Genomic DNA, 24,127 nt, shown 5'->3' on the forward strand with positions numbered 1-24,127 from the left:
CAACTTAGAAGATCAGTAAGAAAGGTCAAGCAAGGTCGACCCAGCCCCAGCTCCAGGGTAGAGGCCATAGTGGCAGCAGCAGTGGCTGCTTCCAGAGCTCCAGGCTTATAGCCGGTGGAGGGATCCAGCAGTTGATCAGAGGGCACTTGCAGGGATCCCTTTGCTGGCAATGAAGCAGGATTCTCTTGCTTTGCCCTTGCATGGATCTGGGTTGTAGTCCTGGATGGCAGTCCTGGTATGAGAAGGAGTGCTAGCATGGTGGATCTTGTGGTGGCAGTGGAAAGGGAATCTTCCTCACAGTTCCAGGGCAGAAAAGAGTACTTGTGGTCCCTCACAGACCAGAGCACAGAGCAGGAGAAGAGCAAATACCTCTCCTTGGATCATGCCACCTTGGAAGAACTGAAAATTTACAGGTCCCTAGAAGCATCTCTGACAACAGCTGCACAAAACTTCTGAAGCTTGGGACAGTGCACCCTCCACACTGGAAGCAGAGACCTACCTTAACAAAAAGCTAAAAAGTCAAGTAATTGGCTGGGAAAATAAGCAAACAGCAGAAAAAAAATCAGACTATAAATCTTGCCTCTGATACTTGCTCTCTATGTCCCCTTGGGCAAGTCACTTCAGTGACTTGAGTAAGGCCCACAACCCGGGCCTCAGTTTCCACAGCTATAAAACGAAGAGATTAGACTAGAGGCCTCTTACTTCACTTCCTACTCAAGATTTATGATCCAATGAAAAAATCTCAGTGGGGAGAGAATACGAAAAGGGAAGAGCCAAAGGCTGAGGACAGAATCTTGTGTTACAGCCATATCTAAGGGAGAGGAGAGAGGGGCTAGTAAAGGAGAGGAAAAGAATAAAAAAGAAGTTAAGGGAACAACTGAGATAGCATAGCGACTATATCGGATTATAGAATCAGAAGGCAAAAGGACTTTTCAGCATCTCCTAGTTTACTTCCCTAATTTTGCAAATGTAGAAACTGGAGAGAAATGATATTTGTCCAAGATTGCACAGGTAGCAACATCAGAACCAGGATCCAGCATTTTGTCTAGAGCCAGAAATCCTTCTGCTTCCCCACACTGCTTTGTTTACTAATAACAGTTTTCATGCTTTTGTGGATGGGAGACGTAAGTAGGGAAGTCTCTTTTCAGAAATGGCTTTTGCCCTTTATCAGTTGCTTATCATATTAGGGAGAAGACTCTAGGATCCCCAAGGCAATACAGGCATAGCATGAATTCTGGAACATCCAAACAAGCTAAACAGGCTTCAGGCCGGGCCTAGTGGTGAACTGGGTATATGTTGTCAGAGGACCAAATCACAGAAGCATTTTATTAGGTTGTCTGCACACAGGCGAATTTTTCAATCCAGAAATCCTACAAGACAGGGTTCTTAAAAATGGGTTCCACTGATCCCCAAGGAGTCTATGGATCAATTTTAGGAGGTCCGTGAACTTAGATGGGAAAATATTTTAATAATTGTATTTCAATATATTCAGTTTCCTTTGTAACCCTATGTATTTTATTTTATGTATACATTTAAAGACATTATTCAGAGAAGGACTCCCCAGACTGCCAGAGGGGTCTCTGACACACACACACAAAGGTTAAGAACTTCTGCTTTAAGACCATTTACTGAGTTCCCAAGGGGCTACTATTTGTTGAGGACCCAGTATAGAGATTTGAAGTATTGGAATATAGATTCCACGAATGCAAAAAATAAAGGAATATGTGTAAAAAGAAAAATGAAAGCCATTTTCAAAACTTACCTTCCTTAATAACTTAAGTATACATCAATTACAAATGCCTGTCATATTGATTCATTTTTTTTTGCACGAGGGCAGTCAATAAATGTTAATTGAATTAAATTCATAACATTTGCTCAAAGGTAATAAAAAATTAATTAACTGTCTGTCTTTTCTGTTACTTAAGTTTATGTTCATCAATTCCTGCCTTGACCTTTAACCTCAACATGAATTTTCTGTTTCATGGACACTCTGAAGAAGATAGGTTCCATCTTGTTGAGTCTTTTGTCTTCTTCTAAGAAATCTCGTTGTTCTAATTTTAAACACACCGAGCTCTTCTAATTTTGACTTATTTTTACTGTTTTGGAAAAAATATATATTTTCTCCAAGTCAATGTCAAGAACTATGTATAACATTCCAAATATAGTTTCGCGAGTTTCTTATTTAATTCCAAGATACTTGCCTGCACACAAGATTTGATACCTCTTTTTATGTGTTTCTTCTTTTAGCTGCCGCTACTGTATAATACTTTGAGTACAATGTCAAAGAACTAGGCGAAAGAAGAAATCTGGGAAATTTATTGCTAGCTTCCCATCACTCGAAGATGGGAAATGTCACTTACATACACCCCAAGACTGTGACTCATTTCAGATGTCAGAACTCTGGGTTGAACAGGCTGGGCTCTGAAATGCGTGTGTCAGATGCTGTGCTGAAGAGGAAGAGATAGCTCTCTTTGGGGAATTGGAAAAAAATAACAATATAAACAGGGATATAAAAATTTTAAAATAGCTTTACAAATGGCAGCTTGGATGTTCCATAAAACCATGTCAGTATGGGACCAGTTTGCTCCAAGTGGTTGCTTGAATGCAGTATATCATCTCCATTCAAAATGATATACTTTATAAAGGTCTCAAAGTTAAAAAGAGAAGCCTGCGATGTGTTGCTTTATACAGTATTCTCGGCATGTTCTTACACTTTAGTAACCCCTATCCAACTTTTTTTGTTTCTGAATTACTTTGTGCAAAAGCAATTTAAATTACATGCAGCCTGACTACATGTGATAATTTCAACTGATTGTTAATTAATTCTGTAAGTAAATAGCTCCTGCAATCTCTCTATTCATCAAGGTTTTACTATCTATCAACCTTCTCTAGGCTGCTCTTTCTTTTATACACAGTAGGAAGCAGCTGGGTTCTAACATGCTGTATCCCAGCTGGAGGAAGTAGGTAGCCCAGCCTTGGAAGGCTCTCTCACCAGCTACTCTCAGGATTGCAGTCTTGTGCAGCTTGGCTGCTGATAATCACTCAGGTCTGCTCTGTCACTTAAGATTTGGTACAATGGAATGAGGGCTGTGGGCCCTGAAGCTAAAGCATCTTTGTTCAAATTCCTTCTCTGATACTTACTCCATGAATCCCCTTGTACATATTCCTCCCATCCGTGGGCCTCAGTTTTATCATCTGTAAGAGGAGGGGGTTGGACCAAGTGGCACTCAAGATTCTAAATCCATGATACTCACTAATCCATGTTTCTAAATCCCATCTCTGCCAGTCAATCAACAAGCATGTATGAAATATGTGCTATGTAGCAGGCACTTTGCTAGGCATTGGGATTAGAAAAACATGTTAAGGAGAGAAGACAGCATAAAAAAGGAAGTTTAAAGAGGGAAGGGAGACACTGAAGGAACACAATGTGTGGTAAAAGAAAAAATTCTGGAGTACTCTCTGGTGAAAAATGAAAATTTTGCTGACCCCTGTACTCTCCTTGAATGGAGGAGTCATCCAGTCAGAGGGAGTGGCCACAGGGTGGGAGATACTTCCACTGTGTCAGTTGCAGGGCTGGAGTAAGCTTCTAGGATGAAGAGGTTTCCGAGGCACCATAGAAGCTGAGAACGTAGCCTGGAAAGGAATAATGACCTGTGAGCATGGACAACTGACTAAGGGTCATGAAAAGCTAGTCTAGGAGATAGCTCCTAAGCTGTATTCTGATTGTACGTTAGTGATTCTTAAGGACAACTGTGTGATGCAGTGGATAGAACTCCAGGCTTAGAGTCAGGAAGACTCATCTTCATGAGTTCAAATCCAACCTCAGACCCTTACTAGCTGTGTGACCCTGGGCAAATCACTTAACTCTGTTTACCTCAGTTTCCTCATCTGTAAAATGGTCTAGAGAAAGAAATGACAAACTACTCCAGTATCTTTGCCAAGAAAACCCCAAATGGAGTCACAAAGAGTCAAGTACAACTGAACTGACTCAACAACGACAAAACGTGATTCTTAGAACTGAAGAGGGAGACAGTCAAATTTATTAAGGATTTAATATAGCATTGGACTGGGAGCTTGTGTTACAAACAAAAGCAAAAACACAGCCCGTCTTCAGAAAGCTCACATCTCAGTGGAAGTAGATGTCATACAATAACTATGTATTTATAAATTCATGCCCAGGAGATAAAGGGTAATCTCAGAAGGATGGGGACATGGAGGGAAACATCTCCTAGAGAAGGTAGGTTTTGAGCAGGGTCTTTAAAGAAGTCAGGAAATTCAAGAGGTGAAAGGAGAGCATTTTAGGCATGGGGACAGCTGGTACAAATGTACAGGAGACACACATGGTTTGCAAAGGACAATAAGTCTACTTGGTCTGTCGATTGCTAAGAGGGGAAAGAGGGGACTGCAGACTACTCCTAGGCATGGAAGAACAACCTGTTACCGAGGCCAGAGATGGAATGCTGTGTATGGGGAAGAGGGAACAGGTCGCTTTGAAGTTAAGCTGGAACAGAGGGTGCATGGAAAAAAAAGAGTATAAAAGGACTGAAGAGTGGTGGAAGCAAGATGATAGAAGGTCATGGGTTCAAAGGTTTAGAGTTAGAAAGGATCTTAAAGTCATCAGGGTGTAAACTGAGACCAAGAGAGGCTAAGTGACTGGCCCAAACTCACACAGGCACTAAGTAGCCGAACTAGGGTTTGAAAGCATGCTTCTTCCACTGAGGCTTTCCAATGCTGTGCTAAGGATCTTCTATTTTATCCAAGAAGCCATAGGGAACCACTGAAGATTTTTGAGCAAATGAATGACATGATCAGATCTGTTAGTTGTGAACAGTCATTCAACTAAAAAGTTATTGAATTACTACCTCATATAAGGCATTAAGCTGGGCCCTGGGGGAATAGGTAGGAGGGAGTGGAAGGGATTCAAGCTAGCAAGGGGTAAACTAGGGAGAAGATTCACAGAATTCAATACTTAACCTCAAATCAAACCCTGGGTTCAAATCCCACCATCGACACTAATCAACTATGTAACTACATGCAAGTCATTGAGCCTCAGTTCCCTTATTTGTAAAATAGAGTTAATAATGCTCTTCGTACCTACTCTGAAGGGTTATTGGGAGTTGATATGTGTAGAACACTTTGCAAGTTTCGAAGCATTGTGTTGTTGTTGTTGTTGTTCAGTGGGGAACCATATCACACCAATATTTTGCATGGATTTGTTTGTTTTTTGACAAAGATATTGCAGTGGTTTGCCATTTCTTTCTCCAGCATATTAAGACAAACAAAGGTTAAGTGACTTTCCCCAGGGTTACACAGCTAGTAAGTATCTAAGGCTGGATTTGAACTCAGATCTTCCTAACTCCTGGCTCCTCTTTCCACTGAGCTGCCCTAGCATTATGTGTATCTCCATTATTATTACTATTCAGTCTCTATATGATATACCTATAACTACCTTCAAAGAGCTTACAATTTAAGAGTTAGGGAAGAGTAGGCATTAAGACTATGTCAGCCAAGAAGCAGTGTGACTTACCTATCTGTTGTGTGCCTTGATTTCTGGATTATTAGAACCATAAGTAGAAATGTGGGTGCTACCCCTGCTTAGTGCCTACTCCATAAGGTTTAACAGAGACGAGGATTTTCCCCATCCAATTGGCCAACCCTACTGTTTACCAAATATCACTTCTATTGCTCTGTTCTACTGGAGATGTTTCCCTGAGTCCCTCTGACATACAGATTTCCTGTCTCCCTAGTACATACAACCTGTGCTTCTGCCAACCCTTTTGCAGAGATCAACTCATAGCAAAGAAATTTGAAGCCAGTGGTGAAATCGAGAGGATAAGACAAGCAAGGTAGAATGGATGCACTTTGCAACATCTAAAAAAACTACAAAAAAAATCACCAGAGACAAGCGTGCGCCCCACGCCATTAACTCTAGTACTCCTCTGATGTATCCTCCAGCACCTAGCTTATAATCACTCATTGAAAATCACTGATGCAAGAGCCAACAAGCTGCTGCCTTTCCCTCCTCTGCTGGCCAAAGCTAAATGGCTGTAATGAAGAAATAGGTATCAAGCCGACTTTTCCATCTGCACTGAATTTAGATGCAACTCACAGAAGGACTAAGATGGTGATTTGACAAAAAAAATCATTTTTTTTTATCCTGGGGTCACAGGCTGTTCCATCTAATTCAATTCCCCATCCCCATGGAGCCCAAGAGATCCTATTGCTTGTGCAAGTAAATAGGTACCACGCTGGACACTGTAGTCTGTTTAACCTGGGGGTTTATGAACTTTTTTAAATACTTTGATAAATCTGCTCTAATGCAAGTTGTTTCTCTTGTACTCTTATTTTTTTGTCTTATGCATTCGAAAATACTATTTTGAGAGGGGATCGTAGGGTTCGCCTGACTGCTCAAGGGGTCCAGGACACAAAAACAGGTTAACAATCACTGATTTAGACATGAGGAACCCAATAACAAAACCAGAATTGTTCTTGCCCTTCAAAAACTTCGTTCCACTTGCATTCTACAGTTCCGTGTGATCATGATCTCTAGGCATCATCAAATGCAAGAGTGGGAAGGACTTTTTGAAATCGCTTAATAGGACCTTTTCACTTTGCATATATGAGGAAACTGAGGCCCATAAAGGATAAATGGTCTGCAGCCATTCCAGAGTTCTTTCAACTTGATTTTCTAATTTTTAAGTAATAAACCAGCCCTTGATGCCTGATGGCCCTATCCAATGTATTGTCTGAATGTCAGAATATGTAACTTAGAAAAGAGTTGATGTATTTTACCAATAGGCACAAAGAGTTGAATAAAAGAGGAGCTCCTAACCTTTGGAGGAGGATCCTGGAGTCCTTTGTCACTCTGGTGAAACCTGTAGATCCCTTCTCAGAATAACATTTTTAAATCCATCATGCTGAAATAGAGTTATAATTCTTAAAAGTCCAATTCAACAAACACTTACTGAACACCCAATATGTGCCAGCTATCATGTTAGATGCTAGAAATTCAAGGATGGTAATGAAATAGTCCTTGTCCTCACTGAGCTTAGATTTTACTAGGAGGATTAATTAGATGATAATTAAATTATTATTAAATCTACAATGAGTCTTTATTGAAACAGTAGTTCTAGGCTCTGTATGCAGTGCTTAATTCTTCTTCCTTATCCCTAATAAAAATGGACAGCTACATGACACAATGGATAGGCCCAGTTGTCAGGAAGACACTAGCTGTGTGACCCTGGACAAGTCACTTAACCTCGTTTGCCTCACATTCTTCATCTGTAAAATGAGCTGGAGAAAGAAATGGTGAACCACTCTAGTATCTCTGCCAAGAAAACCCCAAATGGGGTGACAAAGAGTTGGACACAGCTGAACAATGACAATACCCCTAATAAGACTAGGAATACAGAGACAAAAACAAAGATTTTCCTGCCCTCAAGAAGGTTATATTTTATCGGGAAGAGATAGCGCTTTTTTCATAGATAAGTAAATATGTGCAAAGCAGTGTATAATAAGTACTATATACAAAATGATATTAGGGATGAAAGTTTTATTCCTAAAAGTCTAGAATGGGTATTCATTTTTGGCTGGAAAAATTATGATTTTTTTAAAATTCTATATCTTTAAGAATACTGGGTTAGAGTTGCTTTATAAACAATTTCAGGTTTGTTTTGTGTGTGTATGTGTGTTTTTATTCAGATACTCAACTCACAAATGAAAAGGGCTCAGATGAGAAATCTGTTAAGGGCATCGTTATAAATTCAGTATCCGAATTCAATATTGCCGACGCGCCATCCAACGAAGCCCCCAATGAGAAAAAACTGTCAGCCTCCAGCACATCACTATCTTCTCCTGAAGAGTGCCAAACCAAATTCTCATACCTCCAAAACGACACATCATTTCATCAGAGAGACAGTGATGGTATGTTTCTTAAATTCAACAGATCTCTAAATAAAACCTTTTTTTCTCCCTCCCCCCCACCAACTCTGTAAAGAGCATTGCATACGCTTACTGTTGAAGAAATCTTTATGAATATTAAAAGAGAGGGCTCAGAATTTAGACAATGGTGAATGACACATGTCAAGGTCACTTGGCAATAACACAGTACTCGGCAGATCATTTGCTCTCAAAGCTTGGAATCCATGGGAAAGTGGTTTTTTTTTTTTAAGTGGCTAGGGTGTAATCAGTCTTATTTGCTGGGCTAGGAAGTGCAAGCTTTCCTCCATCACCCCACTCCCCTTTGCCATTGTGTAAAGAATTTGGGAGAAGCATGAGAGGCTCCAAAAAAGACAAATAAAGCTTGCAGGAAATGAGAAGAACCAGATACTAGCTGCCTACGGAGGATGAAACGTCTGCAGGAAGTATCGATTCCTGGGTATGCTGATTGGTGTGAACATGAGCTTTGCAAGGCCTGGGTGTATCATTAAAGAGATATTCAAGTTACAAAGCAATCTGAAAAAGGTTTAGGAGCAGAATCGTCACCAAAGCCATTTGGTTGGGTAGAGACTCCACACCTAGGTGGGAGAAAATGTTCCTTTGTTTAACCTCCTTGACAGCTTTTCAAGGGGCAGAAACTGGGCACACGTCATTTGGCTTTCAGACTCCTACTTTCACACCTAAAGAGAACAAGCTACTTCCTGAAATGTTGTAGTGAGCTCTAGAAGGAAAACCTAGGTGTAAGACAGATCCACAGTGGCCCTGGGGCCAGCTTCCAGCATGGGCTGCATTTTCTAGTCCATGTTGATGGATATGTTTGAAGTGTTTCAATTTTTTAAAGCAACTTTTTCCCCTAAAAGTGAACAGAGGTGTCTATCCTGAGTTGTACATTAACAACAGAGAACAAAAGTTGTCTTGCTTTTCTATTTACATTTCCAATGCTCGGTATACAGGATAGAGGACCTACCTTGGAACTAGAAAGGGTTTAAGTCTTGCCCATGATGCATTCTGTCTGTATGATTCTGGGCAAGTCACTAAAAGTGCCACCCTGCATTGGTAGAGTGTGTCCTCATCAAAACGATCTCACTTCCAGGAAACTCACTCCTGCAGTCCTTCGAACCTTAACACTTTACTCATAGTAAGCACTTAATACTTATTCATGGGGTGGAGCAAAGATGGCAGAGAAAAGGCAGGGACTTTCCTGAGCTCTCCCCAAGACCCTTCCAAAGACCTTTAAATAATGACCTAAAACATATTCTGGAGTGGCAGAACCCACAAAAGGATGAAACTATTTTCCAGCCCAAGACAACCTAGAAGTTGAGCAAGAAAAGTCTGTCATACAGAAATGAGACTAGATCTCAGTCCAGTACAGGCCAAACCAGCAAAGACCTGGCCCCAGCAAACCAGGATCAAGTCTTGGGAGCCACTGAATCCATAGAGGCAGCAGCTGCTTCTGGTACTCTCAGACCAAAAATGATAAGGGGTTGAACAACTGGCCCGAAGGTGATTACAGGGATCTCTTTGCTGTCACTAGGGGCAGGACTCTGTTGCTTTGCCTATAATTGGATCTGGGTCAGAATCCTGGGTCTCAGTCCCAGGGCAAGAAGGAGCATTAGTAACACCAGGTTTTGTGGTCACAGTGGAACAGAGACCCTTATCACAGTCCCAAGGCATAAAACAGTGCTTGTGGTAGCTCATAGACTACAGCACAGGCCAAGAGAGTAGTAAACACAACTCTCCTTAGATCATACCACCTTGGAAGAACTAAAAACGTACAGGTCCCTAGAAGTATCCCTGAAAACAAGTGCACAAGCCCCTGAAGCTTGGGACAGTGCACCCTCTATCCCAGAAACAGAGTCCCACTTTAGTAAAGAATTAAAAGTCAAGAAACAAGCTAGAAAATGACCAAACAACAGAAAAAATTCTAGAAAGTTACTACAGGTGACAAGGAAGATCAAAATACAAACACACAGAAGACAGCAAAGTCAAAATTCCTACATCTAAAGCCTCAAAGTAAAATTTGAATTGGTCTCAGGCCATGGAAGAGCTCAAAAGGATTTTAAAAATCAAGTAAGAGAGGAGGAGGAAAAATTGGGAAGAAAAATGATAGTGATACAAGAAAATCAAGAAAAGAGAGTCAATAGCTTTGTAAAGGAGGCACAAAAAAAGTACTACAGAAAATAACAACTTAAAAAACAGAATAGGCCAAGTGGTAAAAGAAGTACAAAAATCCAGTGAGGAGAAGAATGCCTTGAAAAGTAGAATTGGCCAAATGGAAAAAGATATACATAAATCACTAAAGAGAACTCCTTGAAAAGTAGAATTGGCCAAATGGAAAAAAGAGGTACAAAAACTCACTGGAGAAAATAATTCCTTAAAAATTAGAATTGAAAAAGTGGAAATTAATGAATGTATGAGACATCAAGGAACAATTAAACAAAATCAAGAGAATGAAAAATAGAAAACAATGTGAAATATCTTATTGGAAATACAATTGACCTGGAAAAATAGATCCAAGAGAGACAATTTAAAAATTATTGGACTTCCTGAAAGCCATGATCAAAAAAAGATCCTAGACATCATCCTTCAAGAAATTATCCAGGAAAACTGCCCTGATATTCTAGAACTAGAATGTAAAATAGAAATTGAAAGAATCTATCAATCACCTCCTGAAAGTGATCCCAAAATGAAAACTCCCAGGGATATTATAGCCAAATTCCGGAGCTCCCAGGCCAAGGAGAAAATATTGCAAGCAGCCAGAAAAAAACAATTCACATATCATGGAGCCACAGTTACAATAACACAAGATTTAGCAGCTTCTACATTAAAAGACTGGAGGGCTTGGAATATGGTATTCCAGAGGACAAAGGAGCTAAGATTACAACCAAGAATCACCTATCCCCCAAAACTGAGTATAATCCTTCAGGGGGAAAATGGATATTCAATTAAATAGAGGACTATCAAGCATTCCTTATGAAAAAACCAGAGCTGAATAGAAACTTTGACTTCCAAATGCAAGACTCAAGAGAAGCATAAAAAGACAAACAGGAAAGAGAAGTCATAAGGGATTTAATAAGGTTGAAATGTTTATATTCCTACATGGGAAGATGATACTTGTAACTCTTAAGAGATTTCTTATTATTAGGTCAGTTAGAAGGAGTATATATAGATAGAGGGCATGGATGTGATTTGTATAATTAAGGAGTGATGAAAAGGAATGCACTGGGAGAAGGGGGAAAGGAGAGAAGGTATGGGGTAAATTATCTCACACTCTATAAAAGAGGCAAGAAAGATATTTTACAGTGGAGAGGAAGTTTAGGGAGGTGGTGGGGAATGCTGGAGCCTTACTCTCATTGTAATTGGCTCCAAGAGGGGAAAACACACACACTCAATTGGGCCTAGAAATCTATCATACCCTACAGTAAAGTTGGAAGACGGAATAAGAGAAGGGAGGGATGCTCCTGGAAGGGAGGGTGGATTGGGTAGGCAGTAGTCAGAAACAAAACTCTTTTGAGGAAGGATGAGGGGAAAGGAGAGACAGAATAAAATCAATGGGGGAAACAGGATGGAGGGAAATACAGGTAACAATCATAACAGTGAAAACCACATTTTTGAAACAAGTTTCTCTGATGAAGTCCTCATCTCTCAAATATATACAGAAATCAGTCAAATGTATGAAAACAAGAGTCCCCAGTTGACAAATTACCAAAAAATATGAAGTCAGTTATCAGATGAAGTGATCAAAGCTGTCTATAGCCATGAGAAAATGCTCTGAATTACTATTGATTGGAGAAATGCAAATTAAAACAATACTGAGGCACTACTTCACATCTATTCAATTGGTTAATAAGCCAGAAAAGGAGAATGACAAATGTTGTAGGGGATGCGTGTAAATTGAGACACTAATGCACTGTTTGTGGAGTTGTGAGCTAATTCAACCACTATGGAGAGCAATTTGGAGTTATGCCCAAATATTTATAGCAGCTCTTTTATGGTGGCAAAGAATTGGAAATTGAGGGGATGATCATCAATTGTGGAAAGGCTGAACAATTTGTGACCCATGGTTGTGATGGAATACTGTTGTGACATGAGGAATGAGGAGCTAGATGCTCTTAGAAAAACCTGGAATGACTTACATGTACTGATGCAAAGTGAAATCAATAGAATCAGGAGAAGATTGCACGCAGAAATAGCAATATTGTAAGATGATCAACTGTGAATGACTTGGCTATTATTAGCAATATAATGATCCAAGACAATTCTGAAGGACTTATTTTGAAAAATGCTATCTATCACCAGAGAAAGAACTTTGGAGTCCGAATATAGATTGAAGCACATTTTTACTTTATTTTTCTTAGGTTTTTATTCTGGTCTGTGCTTTCTTTTGGAACATGACTAATGAGGAAATGTGTTTTGCATGACTACACATGTATAACCTATATGAAATTACCTGCCTTCTTAACGAGGGGGTGGGAAGGGAGAGAATTTGGAATTCAATTTTAAAAACAAATGTTGAAAACTGTTTTTACATGTAATTAGGGAAAAATAAAATACTAAATTTAAAAAATACTTACTTATTCACCTTGTAGAATATTACTTTCCTGAAGATGATGGCAGAGCTAACTCAGGGTCCACACAGTTTTATCTGAGAAGGGAAAAAAATGTCTATGACCTTCCATTTTGCAACTGACAGTACTCTTGGACAGATAACTTCATCTCCCTGGGTCTCAGTTTCTCCATTTGCAAAATGAGGTGTTTGGACTAGGTTATCTCTGAGGTCCCTTCCAGTTCCAAGATACTCTTTCTATGATTGTATATCGTGAGAGCATCACCACAAATTCCAAGAGGCTGCATCCATTCCGATGCATCCAGAAGCCCAACCTACAGAAAATTGCCAGTGGTATACATTTATGGGTTCTTTTCAGTGAAAAAAAAATGTCATTGCTGCTTTTTTCTTCATCCAGTCATTTTTCTAGCACAAATCTACTTGAATGGAAAACATTGGTAACTCTTAGAAGATTCTATATAAAAATTAGATTATATCCTAATGCTAATAATGAGATGTATGTGGGCGAGGAGACAGGGATGGAAAGACAAAAACAGAGACAGACAAAGAGACAGAGAAACAGAGAAAGCGGGAGAGAAGGGAGGAGAGAGGGAAAGAAGAAAAGAGGAAGGGAGAGAGATCACAAAAATATGGAAGAGAAAATGATGCCTCCTTGGTAATTCTAAATCATTACTGGATTTTTTTTTCTTCCTTCAGCTATTCAATTTAACAAACATTTATTAAGTACCTGCTATGTGCCAGGCATTGTCCAAGGTGTTGGGGATATGAAGATAAAAATGAACCTATCCCTGCCCTTAAAGGACTTACATTCTATTGGAGAGATGCAGCGTGTGTACAAGAAAGTAAATAAAAAGGATATGCAAAGAACATTCAAGAGATAATAGGAAAGGCTACATATAGGCAGTGGTACCTGAATTATTTTTTGGAGAAAAATGAAGCTCGGCAGCTTCTTCCCTTTTAACACAGTGAAATGATTGTCTGTGTGATTAACAGACCTTTAACAGGCATTATAAAATGACTGGAACACACGTCCCAGAATCTAAAGTTCCCGGTGAGGATTTCAATAATAAAGCATTTTACCGGATTGTCCCCAGGCGACTTGGAACTTGTCATGTGGGATCAGGCTAACAATCCTTGAGTTAAGAACTCCCAACATACAGATCAACACAATAAGCCGTAATACTCCCAAGGAACCATTCTGATCTATTGTATCGATGATCCCAGAATACTGAGAATGGCTTCTAACTGATGAGGAGCTCCAGAGTCCTTGCATTCCCAATGAAGGGCCATAGTGATAGCTCCATTAAAATGTGTAACTGGTACACAGTAGCTTCGTGCAACATAAATAACAGTCTTCTCATTGTTAAAAATAGCCGAGGAAATTAACAAGGCTAATTGAATGAGGTTGCTTTTGTTAAGATCTGGACTGAAGCCAACCCGACCCAGGAAATGCAGGTTTATGACTGACCCGTCAGCTAATTGTCCATCCTTTACTCTCCCAATTGTGACAAGACATCAAGGAAAGTGGTTTTTTGTACTGTGCAAGGGGATGAAATACCCAGAGTGAGGCACCAAGGAAGGAAGAGCAAAGCACTCTCAAAGTCCTAAATCCTAAAAAGCAGTGATCAAGAAATTTGAGGGTTTCAGAGTCACTTCATTAACGGAGAATTTGGTGGCTGCAATTAATTTAATAATGTAGGCACTGAGAAATGGGGGAGGGGTCATTGTTCTTACTGAGATAAATACAGCCAAGTCTTTCAAGAATAGCAGGGGAAAACAGGAGGAGAACAGGGAAGCTGACATCCACTTTTATGCAGTTTGTGGTTAATTTATTTTCAAATGTATAAATGCGTGCATCGGAATGGATGCTTAATTGCTAATATCTATTATTTATATACATTGCCCCACTTAAAACAGGATGAAAAAGCCTCACCCATGCAGATTTTGTAAAATGTGCTGCATCCATTAGCACAGTTCATGGTGTGTGCCCTGATGGGAATTTAACAGTCTCTCCACTGAACATCAGAGTCTATGTGCTACAACATCACTTTGTTGTTAAAATGTTGTGCTTTTTGTGTGGTCCTCTCCAGAATAAGGAAGAGAACTATCTCTCTGTGTTCTGGATCCTGGATGATCTATCTCTCTGATGATTGCTAGGGCATCACTGGGGTTACTGAATGGAAGGATAGACTCGTTATTAGAAAACAGATTGTGTGTGTGTGTGTGTGTGTGTGTGTGTGTGTGTCCATGTGTGTATTTAAAGCCTGAGAAGATGCCTAATGGATGTGTAATTTTGAATTTGATACATGCTATCTAGGTGGAGGGGAAAATCATAAATATAAGGTACCTAAAAAGAATAGTCTTAATTACACCATGGCCTACTGGATAAAATGATTACATTTTCTACCCTGTAAATTTCATACAATTAAATGCAGCCGTGTCACCTTATAAAATGTTTCAATTTTATAATTATTTCAGTTCATTTACTCAGAAAAAAATAAAAGCACAAATTTACTGAGGATCACCCAAATCCAGTCATTCTAATTCTAAAGAACTGACTTAAAAGTTAGTTGTGCTTGTCTGAACTTAAATAGCTCTTGACATATTTAAATATGTATTACAATTGAAAACATTGGGGATGATACACTGGTTACAGAAAGACACTCAATCACACTTTATTTATTCATATTATATGCTAAAGAACTTTTTTTAAAAAAAGAGAACTGCTTACTGTTGCGTAAGGGGTGGCATAAGGATTTTATTCTTTGGGATTGGAAACTTTAGGTTCCCAGGTCGAACAAGAGCATCATAAAGCTGTCTAGTGAAATTCATCAGTTGTCCTAGGTATTTCCACACAATAATACGTTGACATATTATGGCACATGATGGAGAAAATAGGATTCTATACCCTGCCCCCAATATCTTCCCACCTGTCAGGGTTTTCCTGGAGCCACATATTTCCCCACCTTGGATACCATCTCCAATGGTGTCAACATATTACAAAGGGATACTAAGGGACCTAACAAGAATATAGGTTTCTGCCTCCCAAAAAACCCTCTTCCTGTTACCCACTGGATGTGGTATTAACATTGAGTAGCAGAAACAGGAAAAGGCAGAAAACACTGGACTGTAGGCAGCACATGGTTGTCTAAATTGATTGTTCTGGCTCACCTAAAGTCTACCGTAGCTAAACATTCAAATAAAGTTGTTCCTGGTGACTGAGTGATTCTTCAATGTATCGTGAGCTTTTAGTCGAGCCCAGGTCTGACTCTTTCAAAGTTTATTACAAGATCCCAGTGAAAGTTGACCCAAAAAGAGGGAGTCATGGATTAAACCCCAAAATAGAATGAAGAGAGAGAGATGGAATGAGGTGGGTTATGGGAGACACCAGTGAGAACACCAACAGGATTAATCAGAAGTGTCCTGGGGACCCCAGCCCTTTGCAGGTTTAGTTCCACAGCCACAATCCATGTTATGATTTCTTCTGTCTTTATCTTTTTACTCCCAGTAAATTTTTCATACACGCATAACTACATATCATCCTGTACCTGGAACAAAGAGGACTCCATAGATTTCCATTCCATTGATCTTAAATTGTTCACACTCACAAGGAGAAGGGCATATAATAGTATGTTTTGACTCCCTTGCCTAGTGTGAAATGCTTTCCTGGAAAGAGCATTGTAGAATGTAGAAGCAGAAGACCAGAGTAGAAATCTGTTCTGTGCCACCCCTCACTTCCCATATTTACTTGATCATAGCACCTAGCTATGGGACTCAGTTTCTTCATCTGTAAAATGAGGGCCTTGGAATGAATGATCTTTAATGTTCATTTTAAGTATAAATCCAATTAAAAACCTCCCTGTATATTGTTTTAGTGAAGCCAAATGTTTATGGTTCTTAAAAAATCTGAAGAAACATACTTTAGAAAATAGCAGGGCTTCATTTATTCAAGGTCATACTGGATCTAAGGTCTGTGGCCTCTTTGGAATGAACCCAGGAAGAAACAGAAACATGTCCTTGACCAATATGGGGGAAGAGGCAGGGGTGGTGGGAGGGGACTCCAGCTGTGTGTTTGTTCTTTATTAAACATTAAAGTCCCATGAAAGAGTGTGGCAAGAGGAAAGAAAATATCCTTGCTCTCAGGAAGCAAAACTCCATTTTTCTTTCCAGCAAGTTGCAAAATTTCCTCTGAACTGCTTATTTTACTTTTGTGCAAATAAAAACAGGCCATATGCAAAACGGTTTCCTCTGCTTGTGTAGAATTCCTTAATACTTCTTTTGAGAAAGCAAAGGCTGGAACATATTTTCAAGTCAGGGGAGAAATCTGTTTTCAATTCATTAATGCCGCCATGTTTACCCTGGGCAAGAGTAGCCACTTTTTACAACCAAATTTAAAAAAAAAGGCTAACTTAGAAACTGAGAAAACAAGCTCTATTCTCAAGTGCAAAATGGGGGTGTCAGGGGACCTCATGATAATTCTGCCAAGGTATACAGAAAAAAATAACATTTCAAATAAGGTTTACCATATGTCCTGGAAGCCAAGACCTAAGAAGGTGGCCAATTCCAGACAGTTTGGCAAAAGCAATCTCATCATCAACCCTGAAAGTCACGGAGTCCCCAAAGCCTGGGTTCCAATCCCAGCTTGGTCACTTCCTACCCTTGTCCCTCTGAGCAAAACACTTCATTTCTGTCTGCCTCAGCTTCTTTCCCTGGCAAATGAGTGGTTAGACCTCTTCCAAGTTCCCTTCCAGGTAGAAATCTATTTTCTTATGTTTTTAAACTTGTATTGGTTATAGTTTATGATAATAGATAGCATTTCTATAACACTTGCACACAGATATATATTGCACATGTATGTGCATGTGTGTGCATATACATGTGTGCACATGCATGTATTTTAATAGTTTATAATAGGTAGCATTTGTATAACACTTTCAGGCATATATTACGTATGTATTTATAATAATTTATAATAATATGTGGCATTTATATAACACTTTCAGGCACATATGTATATGTGCATATATGCTGGTATATGTATATATACGTATCTGCATGCATAAATGTACTTATCTATGTATGTTTATACCTATATGCCTGAAATGGTCATACAAATGCTGCCTATTATTAAAAGCTAGTATTGCTATAATATCATCGTAATACTATATTCTAAGAATAATATATTGTTATAACATACATACATATATGTGTAGAAACATATGCATATATATCATGTGTGTGTGAGTGTGTGCCTGTGTGTATTCTCTTCACAACCACCCAGGGGGATTAGTACTTTTATTATTCCCATATTACAGATGATGAAATTCCGATGGAGACAGATTAAGTGACTCATCTAAGGTCACAAAAGCAGGAAGTTAATATGCATAAATTAAGCACTGAGTGCTTTACCATTATTATCTTATTTGATCTCAACGAGTCTAGGATGTAAGGGCTATTATTATCCACATTGCACAATTGAGAAAACTGAAGCAGACAAAAGTTAAATGACTTGCCCAGGGTCACATAGCTAGTAAGTGTCTGAGGTAGGATTTGAATTCTGGTCTTCCTAACTCCCAGAACTCTGTCCACTGGGTCAGCAGCTGCTGTCTGAGGTTAAGTGACTTGCCTAGGGTCACGTATCTAATATATGCCTGAGGATATGAATTCAGTTCTTCCCAACTTCTGACCCAGTGTTCTATCCATGGCAACAACCAGCTAGTAGGGTCTTTGGGACACTTGAATTTGAACTTGAATTTGAACCACGAACTCATCAGGTCTTCCTGACTCCAAATATCCAGCATACTCTCTACTCTAACACCTCTTAAGGGAAGGGAAAGCCCAAGTGATATTCAAATTTTGACATCTTTAAATAGGTATTACAATTCTTAAAAATTAGGGATAATGCATTGGTCACGAAAGACAGTCACACCTTACTTATTCTTACTATACAATGAAGAATTATTTTTAAAGAAAAGAATTGGACCCCCCACCCCCAGCACTGAAAGGAATTATGCCACCCCCTCAACAATACTTATACATGTATTTGTCCAAATATACATGTATATGTAATATGCATCACACATGTATTATGCACTTTTTCAGTCAGGGGCTTATAGAGGGTCCCATTTAAATGGTACTAAGGCAAATCTGTGTCTGCCCTCCCGGGACGACGGTTCAATTTCTCCCAAGAGCAGAGCAGAGATTTCATTGCCTGTTAGGTGCTGCTGCTGCTGCTGCAGTCTCCTAGTCACTGATGCATTAAGGGTGTTTTTTTTTCTCATGTATCTAACAGCCAACACTCCCCTCTTCTGAAATGCATAGACCTGCTGGAATGTATGCAGCCTGCTAGCATGCTTCTATATGTTTGTGGATGGTTTTCTGGTTATTTATGGGAGATTGGCGAACAGTCCATATGCCAAGAGCTGGCACCGAGTGAATCAAAACCAACCAAAACTGGCAAAAGGCAAGTGCCGTTCACTGAGGCGGGCAGCGTTGGGGGCGCATGGCTGCCTCTACTATAAATATTGAGTAATTGCCCCGGCACCTGCAGCCTTATGTGACAATTATACTCGTCAGGAGGAGTCAGAGGGGAGTTCTTACTGCCATCTCATTAAAAGGAAAAAAAAATACGTACCAATATTCACAGCTCACAGTGCAACTTTACAGAATGCTTTACAAGGAGGGGGGCAGGGGGAAAGCTTTCCTTTAAAAAAAGATATTTCTCCTATTTGGGGAGAGTTTCCATATTTTCCTTCCTCTTAAAAATTTAACAAGCCTCTGAACCACAAAGAAAAAATAACTCTGAAAAGTTGTTGGAGGCAAGCGAGTTGAGGGTACCAGCGAGTTCGGAGGGGAGCCTTTGCCTCACTGGGGCAAATTTTTCTTTCTCATGATCAAATTACTGTTTGTTGAGTCCTGCAACTGCTGGTTATGAACATTTTATTGAATAAAACTCCTTATGAAAATTAAACTTTAAACAGATGACCAGTCCATCTGGGGAGGGGGGGAAGAGTATTGAGATATTTTCTCTGTGTCGTGATGGACCACCTCTTTCAACCAGCAATGATCTTCCCACGATGGATTTCAGTTAATTAGATACTCTGCTTTGATTCCTATTCACTCACTTCTCAGTTACACAAAACCAGTAAGGTTTTAGGAATTTAATTTTTTTTCCTACCTGAAAAATGAAAAGTTATTTTAACAGGATTGCCAAATTTTCTAGCATATTCCTCAATGAAAAATAAAACATAGTCAGCGGGAAGCTTTTGCAGCTGTTTGGCTGGAATTCCCAATTACCAGAAGTGCCGTTGGAGATCCTTTTTGGATTTTTACAGGCCCACATAATGAATTCTTAAGCCAATTTTCTTAAAGTGAACTTTTCTTTAAATATATTAGTACGTGTCTTACCTAAGCACCTCTACGGTGAGTGTCTGTGCTAAAGGAGGGGCATGAGAAGTGGAGTTAAAAAAATAAAAAAACCTTACACCTATGGAGTGAGTGCTTCACAATGTACCAACTGCTTCCCCAAAACAACCCTCATAGGCAGTAAAAGTGTTGGTATTCTCCTTGTATTCTTAAGAAACATGGCTGGGAAGATGCTAAATAGCTTTAAAAAATAGATAAGGTGACAGCGTGTGTGTGTGTGTGTGTGTGTGTGTGTGTGTGTGTGTGTGTGTTTCTGTGATAGGGGAAGAGGAAACGTAGAAAAAGGGTCAGTGGTGAACACATAACAAACTAGTCATATAACTAGTCTGTGGTTACATTTTAAAAATTGAAAGAAAAATGCATTTGTGCCTGGAATGTGGGTCATTCATTCAGAGCTGGATGTGCTATTTGTCAGTTACACTTTGTGTCAATTTCTATTTGACATCAGCCCTAATACTTTTCCTAGAACTACACTGCCTCCCATGTTTCTTATAATCTTTTTTTTTCTTTTCCTTTTTTGTTTTGTACAGATGAATGTGCCTCACTTATCCTCACCTGTCTGTTTTGCCAGTTTTTGGATTGTCTTCTAATGCTGCCTGATACTTGTGAAACTGTGTGCATAAATACATGCTGCCCATCACATCGATACCATCATGCCTCCAATGAGAATCACCCTAGAAATGACTGTAATTGCAACTGTGATGTTGACTGCAGCCTGTTTGAATCTTGCCATGAGACAAGCGAATGCTTAGAGCTGGCCATGGAGATTTCAGAAATCTGTTACCGCTAACATAAGAAAGCACCAGATCCCCTAAAAAAAAAAAACTCTTTGATTTCCTAGAAATTTCCCATATGACCAGGATGTGAGGTCTATTTGTTATAAACATCTTGGACTCTGTATATCACATTATCTTGCATCCATTTGGGAAGAATTGCATTCTGCACGAAAGGTCCTTGTTCACCATTTCACAACTGCACGACACTGACAAATAAAATCTTTAATCATAGATGAAACACAAATCCAAAACAACCAACACAAAATGTTTTCACTGCATTCCTGCTTCCCAGCTGGCATGCTAATCCCCTCTTTCTGTGACTACATTCACCAGCTTGCACCATGGATTCAGCCCTATTCCCAAATTCAGGGCGAACTGGGGCACTCTTTTAGGACCGACATCCATACATTAGCTCCTCTTCTTAATAGACTCATACATAAACATCATGCTTTGTTGGTTACTATTAATAATGGATGATAGAACATCATTTTATAATTAAAAATTTATTTATACAATCCCTTAAAACTCACTTATATGTTCAGTTTAGGTAGAAAAGGGAATTAAATGATTAGGAACCATGTTGCTGTAATTACAGCCGATGTCTCTGAAACATCTCTGGTGGATTTGGAGTCTGATGTGCTTTGGCGGAGAGCTGTAATTCTAGACCATATTAATCTGTGTCTATGATTATGCCATAACAGGTTATGTCTATTTTTAATTTGTTACAGGAAGGTTCTCCTTAGTTCTAATGAGCATTAATGGGAACTCTGTGCATGTTTCAGGAGGAGAATGACCTCGGCTGATCAATTGCTTCTTTTCCTGATTTCTGTTCATAGGGTAAACAGGAGATTACAAAAGAAACTACAGTTTTCCTAACTTGAATTTCTACAAGCACTAAAAAGACATAAAAATACGGCTACCAATTCAGCATGGAGCTCTTAATGCAGCATGCCATTCAGATACTATGGATGTTTTATCCTCTCCTGATAAAGTTTGTAATTATTAATATTAATAAAAATTTTGACCACCATAACATACTTGTATAATAACAAAGGACACAATATGAAACAGAAAATGATTTCTTAGCTCAAAGCAGAGAAAAGAAAACACAAAATATCCTTTGAAAATCTTTCTTGGGTATAGCTATTCTGGAATGTACCTCAATTTCAGAAGACTCTATTCTGTTGTCTTTAGGCAAACAATGCTCATAAATTTGTTCTTGTGATTTTCCACCTGCCCTGTAATTACTGCCCCTTTTCTCACCAGGAACCTCCTCCAGGCACCAGTCTCCAAAGAATCTACCCACACCCCAAATTTTCCATGTCCTTCCTCTCCCTTCCAGTGGAATTTTGGCTCTGCCCTGGGGTTAGGCTGTTCTCATTAATGGGTTAGTCAATGAAAATTCACTTTCATTCGCTATCTAGTTAGTCCCAGATCATACCAAACCATCCAGTCATCCACTAGGATACCAGGGCCTATTTACTATGGGTACCATAACATATGCCCTGCTGACCCCTTCTAGCCATTACGTTTCCCATCTCCCCCACTTCTTGGTCTTGCTCTGAGAATAGCAATCAAATATCCCTTGCTATTAGACAAGGTACAGCAATCTATGTCTGCAATCATAATATGGCTTGCCTACACCAAAACTCTTCTCCCTAGCGAACTACTCCTTCATATGTTTATCCCCCTTATTAGAATGTAAGCTTCTTGAGAGCAGGAATTGTCTTTTTTTCATATTTGCATCCTCTTCATGTCTGGTTTATAGAAGGCACTTAATAAAGGTTAATTGAGTGACTTTAAGAGAAGGTAACTAATTAATAAACTATATTTCCCAACTGCCACCATTTTTACACAAACATCTTGCAACTATTAGTTATGGGTTCCATCTTTCATTTTCTCAAAAAGATTCTGTAAAGCCTATTTAAAAAAAACTAATATTAGCTTTAAAAAGCTACAGAACAGTTCAGTTATATCAGATCATCTTTACCTAGTTGCAATCAATTTCCCAAATATTTGAGCAGAGTTTTTTTTACTCATTTCAGCTTGGGTTCATAGGATAACAGATTCAAAACTAGTAAGGACCTCAAATATCCAATTCCCACATTTTAAAGATGAGGAAATGATTCTAGAAAAGTGAAGTGACTTGCCCAAGGCAACACAGGTAACTAGTGGCAGAGCTCAGATAAGATCCTTCTTCCTACCTTATGTTCAGCTCTCTTTCTCTGGACAACAGGTGAGGTGGCTATCCTCTACCAGTTCCCAAATCAGTCAGCACCAGGGTTCAAGCCAGACCTACCATGATATTTAGACTCTTGAGGTCACTTTTTCCACTTAGAGACATTTGGACTCTATCTCAATTTATCCATAGAATATGTGGATTAGTATTAATTATAATATAATAATATATTACATATAATTATATATATTATATTATAACATGTAATAATATTAATATGGGGATGATCATAGAATCATTGATTTAGACCTTTAAAAAGTCATCTAATTTAATGCCTTCATTTGACAGCTGGGGAAAATGAGGCCAGGAGAGCTTCAAAGATTAATGTGAAGTGAGTCTGGAAAGTATGGTAGGTTGGACCTACTATTCCCTATACTTTGTTATACCTGCCCCGCCCCCACCATCAAAGGCAATGACTTAAGTAAAATACTGGGAGATTAAAGAACTGAAAAATGCTTGTTTTTCCCCCTGTTTTGAGAATTGCAGCTAGATTCCTATGCAAACTGCAAGATGCCCCTCGCTTCCCATGCTAAGTTCACCCATTGCACATTTTTAGAATTAACTGTGCTGCATGGGAACAAGCCAGTTTTACATAATGTGAAAATATTCTCTTCTTTATAACCCATAATAACACAGCCTCCATTTTGCAAACAGGAATGGCTCTTTCATTTTAATCATAACATCACAGATCACTAGTAGGAAGGTACTCCAGGACCCATCTAGTACAAACACCTCAATACTTCAATAATCAACAGTCAATAAATATTTATTAAGCACCTACTATGTGCCAGGCATTGTGTTAAGCACTGGAGATGCAAATACAAAAATGAAAGTGGGCCTGCCTTTAAGAAGCTTAAAATCTAATGGGGAAAGACAATAAACAAAATGGCAGGGGGGGCAGAGTATGGGGGCATGGGGGATAAGACAAAGACATCAACAATGAACACAGCCAGAGAAACCAAAGAAATCCAAAACAATTTATAGATAAGGAGGCTGAGGCTGAAGAAGGACAAGTGATTTGTCCAAAGTCACAAATGTAGTAATCATCAGAGAAGAACTCGAACCCAGGTCCTCTGACTCCAAAGTCAGTGCTGTGGCTGTTACTGTTTTTTTCCCCTCTATATCATATGACTTTTTCCACTCTACTAAGAGATGCTCCTGGTAAACCCCAGACAGGTAGGA

General features: G+C 39.2%; 1 protein-coding gene across 1 annotated transcript in view; it reads left to right on the forward strand.

The window, feature by feature from the left end:
- MDFIC2 (MyoD family inhibitor domain containing 2) overlaps nucleotides 1-22,386 on the forward strand; it is a 171,507-nt gene extending 149,121 nt beyond the window's left edge. The window contains exons 4-5 of the mRNA XM_036737625.1: nucleotides 7,702-7,923; nucleotides 20,461-22,386. Of these exons, the coding sequence (XP_036593520.1) occupies nucleotides 7,702-7,923; nucleotides 20,461-20,720 (482 nt within the window). The 3' untranslated portion in view covers nucleotides 20,721-22,386. The remainder of the gene's footprint in view (nucleotides 1-7,701; nucleotides 7,924-20,460) is intronic.
- Nucleotides 22,387-24,127: the final 1,741 nt, after the last annotated feature.

Source organism: Trichosurus vulpecula, chromosome 9 (assembly GCF_011100635.1).
Source record: "Trichosurus vulpecula isolate mTriVul1 chromosome 9, mTriVul1.pri, whole genome shotgun sequence".
Classification (NCBI taxonomy): domain Eukaryota; kingdom Metazoa; phylum Chordata; class Mammalia; order Diprotodontia; family Phalangeridae; genus Trichosurus; species Trichosurus vulpecula.